Source organism: Chiloscyllium plagiosum, unplaced genomic scaffold (assembly GCF_037043375.1).
Source record: "Chiloscyllium plagiosum isolate Xiang-an unplaced genomic scaffold, Cpla_swu_hap1 HiC_scaffold_43, whole genome shotgun sequence".
Taxonomy (NCBI): Eukaryota; Metazoa; Chordata; class Chondrichthyes; order Orectolobiformes; family Hemiscylliidae; genus Chiloscyllium; species Chiloscyllium plagiosum.
In genome coordinates, this window is record NW_028270181.1 from 20,979,870 (window position 1) to 20,993,988 (window position 14,119).

Consider the following 14,119-nt stretch of genomic DNA (forward strand, 5'->3'; position numbering starts at 1 on the left):
TCCAGATATTAGTCGCGTAGACCTTCTTTGAAGTGTTTCCAAGGCATTTACATCCTTGGATCATCTATGATGCTTTCCATAGCTCACACACTGCTACTCTCAGCACACCACCAGTATGGAGCAGTGTATTTCTGGTGGGAGAAGAGCGAGAGGCGGGGAAAGCGTGGACAACCCCAGGAGAAAATGACCTGAAAACCCTGGATGCACAAAACTCTGGCTCACTTGACCCTTGACACTACGTCGTGTGGAGCAAAAAGGCGCCTGTTCTTTACCCGCTGCTGGTGACACTTACCCGCACAATGCCGTTAGCACACCCTGTCACGACAACATTGTGCAAGTCCCATTCGTGGGCCTCAGTGAAGCAGCAGCACAGAATCTCCTCTGTCGGGTCCGAGGCCGTGTTGACACTTACAATCGGCTGCCCATTGATTGTCCACAGGTAGAGGAAGGTCCCTGCACAAGTGGCAATGTCACCCTGAAGTAACAGAATGAAAATCATTGAGCTGACTGAACACCCGCATACATGGTTACATAGGGAGCAGGAACATTCTCAAATTCCACTCCTTCATCCCGAATGTGTGACTCTTGGTACAACACACCAGCTCAATGGGAATTAGCAGCTCTACCAGATTCTACAAACCAGCAACTATCAGTCCCCAGTTCCCCACAAAGCCTCAGTCAACCTTAAGGATGAAGCCTAACCAGTGAATGCCCAACCATGAGGTATGAACAAAGCCTGATCTTATCCCCAAGGTGCACCCACTTCCCTGTAAAGACAGAGTTCAGGAGAGCTTGGGTGCAGACTTTCAAAATGATGTGAGGTTTTGGGTGTGTATGTAACAGCTAACTTTGCACACTGTGAGTTCTTGTGATCTGAAATGCACGGCCTAAGAGGGAGGCAGATCCAACAGTAGCTTTTAGGAAGAAATTGGACAAATGCTATAAAAAGAAATACTTACAAGGCTATTGACAAAATATTGTAGACAGTAGAAATAAAACCTCATGATCGACACTAAGGGAGCAAAGTTAAATAAACTTTGTGGGTGGGAAATGCACCAGATCAGGTAGAACATTGATTTTTTTTTACCTGTCTAATATTACATTTAGATATCAATGGAGACTAAAATTGGGCAGTTGTGTGATGAAAGGTGTACAATGAAAGGCGAACAGCTTCTTCCCTGCTATTATTAGACACCTGAATAGGCCTTTCAAATTTCAAATTTAATATTGAGCTCGCTCTTTGTACCTTCTCTTCAGCTGTAACATTGTATTCCTCGCTCTGTTCCATTACCCTAATGCACTTTGTATGGTATGATTTGCCTGTACTGCACGCAAAACAAAACTTTTCACCGTACTTAAGTACATGTGACAATAATAAATCAGAATTTACTTTAAATAGTTTTTAAAAAATCATTTATGGGATGAGGGCTGGCCCAGCATTTATTGCCATTCTCTATTTGCCCAGAGGCCAGTTAAGAGTCAATCACATTGCTGTGGGTCTGGAGTCATATCTAGGTCAGGAGGACAGTTCCTTTCCTTAAAAGGATGAAAGTGAACCGGATGGGTTTTTCCAACAATGAATTTGTGGTTATTGTTAGACTCTTTATTCCAGGTTTTAACAGAATTCAAATACCACCATCTTCCGTGGCAGGATTCAAGCCTGGGTCCACAGAACATTATCTGGGTCGCTGGATTAATAGTCCAGTGATAGCACCACTGGGCCATCACCTCCCTTTGATAGTATCATTTTTGGAATTTGTATTTCAAAATAATTGCGCCTGCTGATGGAGTAACTACCCGTAGCAACTGAAAATTACAATGAGGCAATAATAATGAGAAACTGTTACTGTACGATGGCTCAGTGGTTAGAACTGCTGCCTCACAGCACCAGACACCCGGGTTCGATTCCAGTCTCGAGTGACAGTCTGTGTGGAGTTTGCACATTTTCTGCATGGGTTTCCATCCACAGTCCAAAGATATACATGTTAGGTGGATTGGCTATGATAAATTGCCCATAGTGTGCAGGCTAGCTGAACGAGCCATGGTAAGTGCAGGGTTAGAGGGATCGGGTGGGTCTAGGTGGGATGCACTTCAGAAGGTTAGAGTGGATTGGATCGGTCAAACGGCCTGTTTCCACACTGTAGAGATTCTATGAGTGCAGACTATTGAAGGATGTGTTTATAGTGACACTGCAAATGTTGGTGATTACCCTTCAAAATTTCATAGAGTCTGGAAAGGTTTTTGCAGATTGGGAAGTAGCAAATGTAACCCTACTATTTAAGATGGGAAGGAGAAAGACAGTGGAGAACTAAAGACCTATTTAGTCTGATGTCATAGAAAATATTGAAACCCATTAAAAAAGATGTGGGAATTAGCACCTAGAAAATAATGGTAAAATTGGCAGAGTTGATATGGATTTATAGAAAGGAAATAATGTTTGAGAGTCTTGGAGGTTTTTTGAAGATGTTAATTTTAGTATGGATAAAGGAGAGCCAGTAGGTGTGTTATATTTGGATGCTTAAGGGGCTTTTGATGAGGTTCCAAACAAGAGCTTGATAAACAAAATTAGAGAAAGCGGAGAGTTAGAAAAATAGATCCTTCTCTGGATAGCAGGTTGCTGCAGTCAGGTAACTGAATGGTCAGGATCATGACAGTACCTGTTCACAATCTGTATAAATGATTTGGATGTGGAAACCAATTGTAAGATTTTAAATATTCTGGTGACAAAATGAAGGTTGTGAGGCGGGTTGTGAGGCTTCATGGAACCTGGACAGGCTAAGTGAATGGGCAAGAACATGGCAGATAGGACATAATGTAAATCAGTATGAAGTTATCCACTTTGGTAGAAAAACAGAAAGGAAGAATAATTCTTAAATGGTGAGAGGTTGGTAAGTGTTGGTGTTCAAAAGGACTCAAATATCCTTGTTCATGAGACACATGTGGGTGTGACAATCAGTAAGGAAGGCAAATGGTACACTGGCCTTCACTGCAAGGGAATGGAAGTACAAGAATAGGGATAAAAATAATTCAAGATTTCCACTATCCATTGTATTCCTGTGTTACAGGTGCGGAGATATCTTGCTTCAACTGCATAAAGCCTTGGTGTGGTTATGCACAGTTTAGGTCTCCTTTTTCCAAAGAAGAATGTACTTGCTATAAAAAGGAATGCAATAGACATTCACCTTGGGATGGTGGGATTGTCTTATGAGGAGAGATTGAGGAAATTGAGCCTGTGTTCTCTCGAATTTTGCAGAATGAGTTGATCTAATTGAAACTTAAAATCTTCTTACAGGGTGTGGGGACAGGTTGAGCGTAGATAAGATAATGCAAGGCAATGACAGTCATCAATAAGGGACAATCTAACCAGTGCCTCTATCACATTCAATGGTGTTATCATCACTGAATCCAGCAGATAATGTCAATGCTGCCACATTATGTAAAACAGCCAGTTGGAAGTAAACCCATATCAGCTAATAGCTACTTCCTGTGCTGTAAATTTGTCAGATTTCAAAGTACAGATAGACAACCCTTTATCCGAAATCCCATATTCCGAATAGCTCAGAAATCTGAAGGGTTTATCGTGAAGGTTTTTTCTCATTAACAAGGTTGTTTGGCGTGCAAACAGTTAACCCAACTCCACACCCACTTAATGCGTGTCACTCAGATGTGATGCGTGGGGGCATGGCTCAGCATTGGCAAACCTCAGTTCTGTTTCAGGGCCCGTTTCACTCACGGTGTGTCTGTTATTTGGTAAGAATTTTTTTAATGTCATCCATCAAACTGTCACTTATTCTGAAATTCAAAAAATTCTGAATTCCGAAAATCAGCTGGTCCTGAGCATTTTGGATAAAGGATTGTGCACCTGCAATACTCCCTTGTGGCAGTGCAAGTTAGAGCAATGATAGTGATCCTACTATTTTTCTGGCACATGCGCTCGAGGGAGGAAAAGTCCATCAGAGAGAAATGGAATTTGCTTTCAGGATAAGGAACAGTCACAATGATAGATTGTGAAGTTTATTCCTTTTTCCCATTGGTTATTGTAGACTGCAATTTAGATGGATACAATAAAGTGTTTATCCACAATTTTCTGCCCTTTTTTATTTCTCTTATTGTATTTGAATTCTCCCCTTTTCTCCATTGTTCCCCTGTTTCTTCCTCAATTATTAAATCTAACTGGTTAAAGAAATAGATTGTCGGTCACTTATAAACATGTCAATCCTGGGTGAGTTTCAAATGAAGCAAGATCATCCCGATAATTCTTTAAAAAAAACAAAAGACACAGCCAGACCATTTCTATCTCTGAAACTACAAACACAGTAATAAACCTGAGCCAGCTCCAAACATTTTTAAATTGCAAAAGATTATACTCACTGCAATATCATACATTTTTATTACAGTATAATTTGGAGTGGAGGAAATTACCCAGCTCTACAAATGGCACCCGTGGCAATAAAACAATATACGAACTAGACAACCACACTCCTCTCACATCGGAAGAGGGCAAAATAGTTTTATGTTATCAAAAATAGTACTTCCAGCAATATTATACCATGCAATTAGATATATCATGCAAACAGCAAGATCTGCTACTTCTTTGGCTTCAGCTCATTGGATGTTCATATAGTGTGGATCCAGCCCCAAGGGTGCTGCACCTCAATGTCTTCCTCACTGTATTCCCAATCAGCCTCTTCTCGATACCGGTTGAAACTTTATTGCTGGAACAGCACAGCAGGTCAGGCAGCATCCAGGGAACAGGAGATTCGACGTTTCGGGCACAGGCCCTTCTTCAGGAATCTCTTCTCGATACCACCCATTGGAGCTCTTATCCTCAGTCTTCTTAAAGAGTTATTCCACTTTTGTTCCAACAAAGTTGATCCTGGCAGTTTCAGGGCAAACAGTAAATTCACTGATTGCAACTCCTCCGGTCGGAAAACCATTTACAAAGGGCCGTACATGGGAGATAGAATCAGGAGAGGCAATCCTGAAAATGAACTGGATTTGTTGACAGAAAAAGCAGAAATTGTTGCTTCATGACCCAGAAGCTAGCTGCCGTAAGTCAGTGTATTAAATTTGGAGATGATGCATTTCCTTTTATGCAATAGACTCACAATGACACTGAATGTGATTTTAGTGCTCCTCAGATGCTGCCTGAACTGCTGTGCTGTTCCAGCACCACTAATCCAGAATCTGGTTTCCAGCATCTGCAGTCATTGTTTTTACCTAGTTGATTTCAACCACCATGTGCATATTCACGACCCACAAACAATGAGTATATTGAAACAGGAGAAATACCAACATTAGAAAGAGCACAGAGTCCACTTTGCGAGACTGGAGGAGAATATTTCTTCTTACTCTTCCAGGAGAATAGAGTTGCGAAGTAGCAGGCCACTTACAAAGTTGAACTCGGCAAATTTATCCAATTCTTTCCAAGTTACAAGAGATTAAAGCAGTCATCAAGCAGACACCAAGATGGAAGCTAGGATCTCCAGAAATCCCAGGCACTGAAATTTAGTTCCAGATTCTCATACCAATCCATTGCTATTTTCAATTGAGGACTGGACAAAAACTTGTTTCTTGTTTCATTTAGTGAAAAAGGTGCTTTGATTGTTTGCAAATTAATATTTAAGGCTTAAAATATTACATCCTTACACAAACATTGCTCACACTAATTTAGTTGATAACGAAGCATCAGATTCTCCCTCATTCGGTGTACTCTCACCTTGTGACCTCTGCTGAGAACTACTTCTAGCAAATTCATCCTTTAAGCAAACAAGTAAAATGGATATCTGAAAGTTCACCTTTACATTGGCGAGACAGGACACAAACTGGGTGACTGCTTTGCGGAACACTTCCCCTCGCATCTTCTAGTTGTTTGCCATTTCAATAAACCATCCTGCTCCCATGCTAACCTTTTCATCCGGCACCTCCTACAGTATTCCAATGATGCACAATGCAAGCTGAAGGAACAACACCTCATTTTTCACATAGTAACTTTATTGCCTTTAGACTCAGTATTGAATTCCACAACTTCAGAGCATTTTTCTCACCTCTCTCAGCCATATCTTGTTGGCTTTGTTCTCTGCAGAGTGTCTGTGGCTCATTTCCTCTTTTTCACACCTTCATGTGCACTCATTTCAAATCTCCTGCTCTCCTTCACCACCATTACCAATTCCTTGTCTTTTACTCTGTGCATCCTGTTCCACTCAATCCTCTACCTCCTCTGTCAGCAACATGACTTTCCAAGCCACTGTCAGGTCTGAACAAAACTCACAACAGAGTCAAAATGCTAACTCTGTGTCTCTCCAAAACTCTTGCCAGACTCGCTGAGTTTCTCCAGCACATTCTGTTAATAGAACATAGAACATAGAAAAGTATAGCACGGAACGGGCCCTTTGGCCCACAATATTGTGCTAAGGTTTAATCCTAATGTAAAATATAATAACTTAACCTTCGTAACCCTCAGCTCAGTGCTATCCATGTGCATGTCCAGCAGTCGCTTAAATGTTCTTACATATTTTGAGCAAACAGACAAGAGATGGAAAGATGGAACTTACAGTTAAGTCGTTAATGGAGACAGCAGAAACTGTTGCTTCATGTTGCTGAAGCTGATTGATATACGTCAGTGTGTTAAAGTCCCAGATGATGCATGTCCTATCACGAGATCCACTCACAATCACATTGTAAGTTAAAGACACCGCAAGACAAGTGACTGCTTCTATATGTCCGCGAAGTACCTGGGGCAAAAAATAAATAACTATTGAGTGATTTCAATCTTTGATACTTTCCAACAGGGCAGGAAATGAATGCAAGAGTAGGAAACCACACCATGGTGGTGTCAGAAAAGAGAGTATTAGAGAGAGAGAGAGCATACCAAATTTATAAATATGTTGTGTACAAAAAAATTCATTTTTAGAAACGTTGAAAAGGAATTTTGAGAGTTGCTATCACTTGTAAAGGATCAGTTATAATCATTGGACAATAAATGCAACTCCACTGTGTCCTGGCTACCCTTGATCTGGAAGCAGTACCGACTGGAAGGAAGTTCCTATTCAAAAAGAAGGCACGCAAAGAGGAAAGTGAATAGTTGGAAAGATGAAAGGAAAAAAATTGAAATAATTAACAGTTGGGCAGGTGGGTCAGAGAGCTAGACTCGCAAATGGTCAGGAACCATGCATTGAATTTCTATCACACTTTCTTTCTCTTCCGAAGTGATAGGATGCTCAGGATTGTTATAATCATGCAAAGCCAGGGCATTTCTGCTGGATACATGCTCCCATAAGTGGTAAAAGCTGGAAATCACATGACACCAGGTTATAGTTCAACAGCTTTATTTGGAATCACAAACTTTCAGAGGGCTGCTCCTTCAGCAGGTTCACCTGACGAAGGAGCAGCGCTCCGAAAAAAAGTCTCATTTCAAATTAAACCTATTGGATGATAACCTGGTATCATGTGACTTCGAACTTAATCCAGTCCAGACTAACATCAGTGTCTCTACATCAATATAAAAGCTGGGAACTCCATTGTGTTCAAAATTGGATGGACATAAAACTGTTTATGCAGACACTGCTGCAGTGAGAAATAGGCTCAGTCTTTAAAGATAAGATACTAGAGTTCTGCCCAAGGTCAGTCTGAGCATGGAAAAACTCTATCTCAAATTGATGCCATACAGAATACTGCTGCAATAATCAGTGAGGTCTATCTTTGTTGTAGCTACTACTCCAATTAAAACGTACACGTATTGACTGAAATTTACCTTTAATTCATGCTTACGTTGGCTCTGATTTGCATGAAAGCAAAAGTTACAAGAAGTGAAATCTTTTTTTAGTGATTCCTTCATTGGGAGCGGGACCAGTCTTTTGGCGTACAGAACATACTACACTAAGCTAAGCTGACACTTACTGTATTCCAATGTCCTATTTACACTAGTCAACCACATTGCAAACATGTCCATTGTCACCAAAACACATCACTCTTACTAAATGATTTGTTTTGCATTTACTTGTTGCTAAACTAAGTCTAGCTGCATCAAAGAACGTTTCTAAATTCAAGCAAATGTTAAACTGGGATTCTGTTGTTTATGCCATTAATACTTAATACACTTCAAGAAGATCTTCTCTTATTCACAATGAAGATTAATACAAATATAAATCTACTTAATCCTTCTGTTGCAAATCAATTAAGAACATATCAGAGATTACACAGCTAAACTATACCTACCAAATGAAAGCGACACAGCAATGTTGAACATATGTTTGATTTCAAAAAGAACTGAACTACAACAATTAGTTTTATTAAAAAGTTAATTTCCTGATGTTAGTTTTTTTTTCACTTTTCCACTCATTACTGAATTCCTGAAAAAGCCCTACATTTTTCTAATAGGATTATAATTACATTGGCATCAGAGAAAGTGTAAGAGACCCAGGCTTGTGGCTTCCAGACCTTTATTTGTTAATTAAGGATAACTGGGGCTATTTGTGTGGAAAGTAATACAGGAAACCATGGTGGTATATGGGTTACAGACAGGAATTACAACTGGACTCAAGGAATACTAGTTGTTGTTGTCTTCATTGATCACAAACCATAAAGCTGAATGAGTTTTGTGAGATTGCCTCACTGATCGTTTAATTTTCAGTAACAGGTTGAGTACACTTGGTTTATATCACCTATATTATGGGATAGTAAAGCCTACTCAAGTTTGATGTGTGTGGTATGAGCTAGAGAGAGAGAGAGAGAGAGAGAAATGGAGGGAGCAGGATAGGAAAAAAGACGTAGAGAGAGAAGTGATTAAAACGTAAATTAAAGATAAATTTCAGTCAGTATTTTATTTGGAGTAGTAGACCTCACAGCTCTTTCAGACAGTATTCTGCATGGCATCAATTTCAGAGGCACAGTTCTCCCAGGCTCAGACTGACCTTGGGCAGAATTCAAGGCCTGTATTTATTGCCCAGCCCTAATTACACTGGAGGGGGTGTTAGTGACCTGTCTTAAAACTGCTGCAGTCCTTGGGGTTCAGGGACATCCACAATCCTGGTTGGAGCAAATTACTGCAGATGCTGGAAGGAATCTGTATTGAAAACAAATAATGCTGGTAATCACAACGGGTCGGGTAGCATCCATGGAGAGAGAGCAAGCTAATATTACGAGTCTGGATGACTCAGCTCCAATGTAGCATTATCTATACTCGAAATGTTATCTTGGTGTCTCTCTCTCTCTCTCTCTCTCTCTCTCTCCATGGTTGCTGCCTGATCCGCTTTTTTGTTTTCAGACATCAACAATCCTGTCAGGAAGGGAATAGCAGGGTCTTGATCTATTAACAGTGAAGGAACAGCTTGTGACTTAGAGGGGAATGTGTAAGGGTGGTGATATACCCATGTATCTGCTGCCCATGTCCTTTTAGTTTGGAAGTTGCTATTTAAGCAGGCTTGTTGAATCACCGCAGTGTGCTGTGTAAATGGTACACATTGCTCCCACTGTGTGTCAGCAAAGGAATTAGATGTTGAAGGTGGTGGACGGTGTCAATCTTTTCAATGTTGTCAGGCTGCACCATCTAGACAAGGCCACTGTCTCTTGGAGGTGGCGGACAAAGCTTTGACAGGGACAGCAGCTGAGTTCTTCACTGCAGGATTCCTAGCCTCTAACTGCTGATGTGGCTCGAGTATTTATAATGGTGCAGCACAGTTTCTGCTCGTTGGTATGTCACAGCATGGCCAAGCAGGAAACAAAGGTCAACCAATAAGGCAGCAGGGAGAAATATGGCCTGACTGTCTGATTTGTGTAACGGAACAAAAAGGCAGATTACGTAAAGGGCGGTGAAAGACAGGAGGAGTTGACAACCAGTTCCTGGTTCTGCTTCAATTAGTCGAAAAGTGTGGTGCTGGAAAAGCACAGCGGGTCAGGCAGCATCCAAGGAGCAGGAGAGATGACGTTTTGAGCATAAGCTGTTCATCAGGAACAAAGGGATGCCACCCCCTCATTTCTGATGAAGAGCTTTTGCCTGAAACTTTGATTCTCCTGCTCCTCGGATGCTGCCTGACCTGCTGTGCTTTTCCAGCACCACACTCTTCAACCCTGATCTCCAGCATCTGTCGTCCTCACTTTCTCCGAGTTGATTGTAACCCTATGAAAGCAAAAATTGAAATCAAGACGACTCAAAGACTAAGTATAAGCTGGGGTTTTGGGTGAAAATACCTCTGAAGGGGTATTGCGAGGGTGGTTCCTGCGTTTGCTGATAGTCACTGCTTTTGCAGTGTTCAGACAGTGGTTAATTTATTCAAATTACCATTTTTACCAACTAGCTGCTCTTTATTCAGAGACCACATCCTCCAGAGCTTATGACACAGAAAGCATTGGTGCATTGTAAGGCAGTTCTAGCCAGTCTGCAATCAGTAGCTGGCCTGGAACCTACACCGGCCTAGGCTGCAAATGACTGTTCTGTGTGAACCACTAAATCCTAAATAATAGCCAACACATACCAGTGATACTTCAGTCAGTAAACTGCATCCAAACAAGGAAGCAAGTTGGTCTCAGGTGACACCAAAGCACTGGGAGGATGCAGCCTAAAAAAACACAACAGATGCAGACTGATAGAAAACAACAGCCACGTACCTCCTTAAACGTCATGCTTTTGGCTTTGTCTTTGTTGGCTGAGATTTCCCACACACAGACAACACTGCTTGTCCCTCCAGTGACAACAGTTGTTGCGTTTGGAGACACAGCACACAGGCATTGCCCCCAGTCCGACAGGCATTCAAATACAGTTAGACTCTGCAGCGGAAATAAGGTAGCCATTTTTATTAACATGTAACACAATTCAGTTGCTCCTCAATGACATTGTATCACTTTGTGTTGGACAAATGACTGAAGCGGTGCCATTAACCGGATGCAGTTTCCTCCCGACACGGAATGCAATCCCCTTTCTCGCTCAGTTTCACAATTCAGTGAATCCTCCTGCCAATCACACTGTGCCACCCTGTAGGGGAAATGCAGACTCTGCAATGCCATCCTCTGGCTGACACCGTAAACCAAGGCCATCTACTCAAATTAATGAAATTCGGCCCATAAAACTATTTAAAGGAGAGCAAGGGGACCTCTCCCTGGTGTTAAGGCCAATGCTTATAGATAGTCACAGAGATGTCCAGCATAGAAACAGACCCTTCATCGATGCCGACCAGATATCCTAAATTAATCTAGTCCCATTTGCCAGCACTTGGCCCATATCCCTCCAAACCCTTCCTGTTCATATACCCATCCAGATGCCTTTTAAATGTTGTAATTGTACCAGCCTCCCACCACGTCCTCTCGCAGCTCATTCCACACACGCACCACCCTCTGCGTGAAAAGGTTGCTCCTTAATTTTTTTTTAAAAGCTGCCATCCTTACCTGGTCGAGCCTATGTGTGACCCCCAGACCCACAGCAACGTGGTTGATTCGTAACTACCCTCTGGACGAATAGGGATGAGCAACAAACACCCACATCCCACAAAGTAATAAGGAAAATCTTCCCCCTCTCACCTTAAAACTATGCTCTCTAGTTTTGGACTCCCCTATGCTGGGGAAGAGATCTTGGCTATTCACCCTATCCACATGCCTCATAATATTATAAACCTCTCTAAGGTCACCTTTCAGTCTCCAATATCCCCATCCTATTCAACCTCCCTCATCGCTCAAACCCTCAAAACCTGGCAATCTTTGTTATCTTAACTAGCACTGCCAAACGTGATGTTCTGGCTGTTATTTGTGGGACATTGTTGTGCATTAATTGGCTGTTGCATTTGGTAATGAAGGTGATTCAGGTTTGTTCTTTATGCATGATTTACAGTACATTACTGAAAGCCCATGCAGCAAAACCATTCCAACATTACTAGGCATCAATCTGCACTTTTATCTTGAGAAAAGACACTATAGTGTTAATTTATATCTACTGAATGTTTGCATAAACGCTAGTTAACTATCTGCAATTAACCTGCAAATCTGATTCAGTATTCCTTGAATAAACGCTTACGTTTATACATGGTTGTTCATAATCTTAGGATTTCTAAGGGGCTTGACAGGAGAAATGCTGAGAGATGTTTCTCCTGGGAGAGTCTAGGACCAGAGGGCACTGTCTGAATAAAGGGACGCCTATTTAAGACTGAGATGTGGAGGAATTTCTTCTCTCAGAGGGTTGAGAGTCTTTGGAACTCTTGTCACAGAGAGCTGTGGGGGCAGTATTCTTGTGTGGATTTTATGCTGAGATAGAAGGATTCCTGACCAGTCAGGGAATCAATGGTTACCGGGAAAGGGCAGGAAAGTGGACGGGAGGAATGTCAGATCAGCCTTTATCTTAGTGACAGGCTGAGCAGGCTTGAGGGGATGAACAGCCTACTCCTGTTTCCATTTCTTATGGTCTTATGCATCTTGGGACATCCAAAAGCATTTAATAGTCATTAAAGCACTGTTTGAAGAATAGTTGTTGGTCTAATATAAGAAATATGGCAGCAAATTTGCATATGGCAACAAAATCTGAAAACTAGCAATGAGATAAAATCTGAATAATCGGTTTTAGTAGTTGATTCTTAATTATCTTAGTGAGTAATATAACCGCTTGAGAGATAGAGAAGAACAGTTGAACAATCCTGACTTTGAGCTAGTTACAATATCACATACCTTCTCAGCACCATAGTTCCCCAGAGAACAGCTGAAGTCATCATATCCCCAGCAAAACATTCTGATCCAATCTGGTGGAATCAGTAATTTATTCCTCTCCACAGCAAGAACACCCTTCTCAGTGTGTACAATGTGTCCAACAGCTCCTTTCAGTAGCTCTGTGTGAAATGGGTTGAGGAAAAACTTATGGGAGATGAACAAGGTGTTGTATTCCACATGGTGAAGGATGGAAGTGGATTGAACGTACATACATTAATTCACAATGATGCATATTACAATCCTGCGTCTCCTAACCAATTCTATTCAGTTTCTTCTCTATAGTGAATCCTCAGTAACATCCATTACTCAGTTCATAGAATCCCTACAGTGTGGAAACAGGCCATTTGGCCCATCAACTCCAAACCAATGCTCCGAAGAGTAACCCACCCAGACCCATTCCCCTACCCTATTACTCTACGTTTCCCCTGACTAATGCACCGAACCTAAACATCCCTAAACACTCTGGGCAATTTTCCCATGGCTAATTCACCTGACTTGCATATGTTTGGACTGTGGGAGGAAACCTGGAGGATTCCCGTGCAGACACTGGGAGAATTTGCTAGACTCCACACAGACAGTTGCCCAAGGCTGGAATCGAACCAGAGTCCCTGGCGCTGTAAGGCAATAATGCTAACCACTGGGCTACTGTGCAATTGAATTAGCTTTAATTGAATTGAATTAGGTTTATTGTCATCTGTACTCAAACGAGTACTGTGAAAAGTTTACAGTTGCCACATTACAGTGCCATACTCAAATGCAATTTGATAAAATAAATATATAATCCTACAATACAACAGCTAATGCACTTCTCTGACTGTAAAGTACTTTGAAACATGTAGTGGTCATGAAAAATGCTACATAAATGCAAGTTTTTCTGTTTTACAGTGATCACAGCAGATTATTGAGGAGAGCCAGAACACTGTGCCCAGAACACTGTGCCCAGTGCACTAGATTCCCCCCCAATCCGAACTGGGAGGACGGCAGCTGGGAACAGATATCAAGGGAACAACTTTCTCCCTCACACTTGGCTCAAATCACTGTGCCCATTGGTCAGATTCTCACCTGCCTTCTTGGCAATCATTGGGTCCTTCTTGAGGGGACCAGACCACAAGAAAGGTAATGACATCATTGAAGTAGAATAAAGATAGAAATCCTCTCTTTTACATCTAATAACGATTCCATGTTTTCCTTGTCTCTAAACAACCCTCTCTTGCTCGATGGGTGACATACTCCCCACACTCTTCGGTTTTCCCCTTTCCCTACCATAAGTTCCTGACAGCACTGATCCAGGTTGGGTGTGCTTTAATGTGATAGTACTCCAGGTGGTCATTCTGCATTCAGTAGCCTGGACAATGAGTGCAACATGTCTGGTGCTAAGGCATCGCAGCATAAACCAATAGAGTTCCTGATCAATTTCTTCCTTCCCAACTAGCAG

At 41.7% G+C, this 14,119-nt stretch overlaps 1 protein-coding gene across 3 annotated transcripts in view; it reads right to left on the reverse strand.

Moving 5' to 3' along the window:
- wdfy4 (WDFY family member 4) overlaps positions 1-14,119 on the reverse strand; it is a 321,548-nt gene that overhangs the window by 16,722 nt on the left and 290,707 nt on the right. For all 3 annotated transcript variants that reach the window (XM_087982407.1, XM_043678830.2, XM_087982406.1), the window contains 4 exons: positions 12,646-12,803; positions 10,606-10,764; positions 6,555-6,734; positions 293-475 (listed from right to left, as the gene is read on the reverse strand). In XM_087982407.1, coding sequence (XP_087838533.1) covers positions 293-475; positions 6,555-6,734; positions 10,606-10,764; positions 12,646-12,803 — 680 coding nt within the window. The remainder of the gene's footprint in view (positions 1-292; positions 476-6,554; positions 6,735-10,605; positions 10,765-12,645; positions 12,804-14,119) is intronic.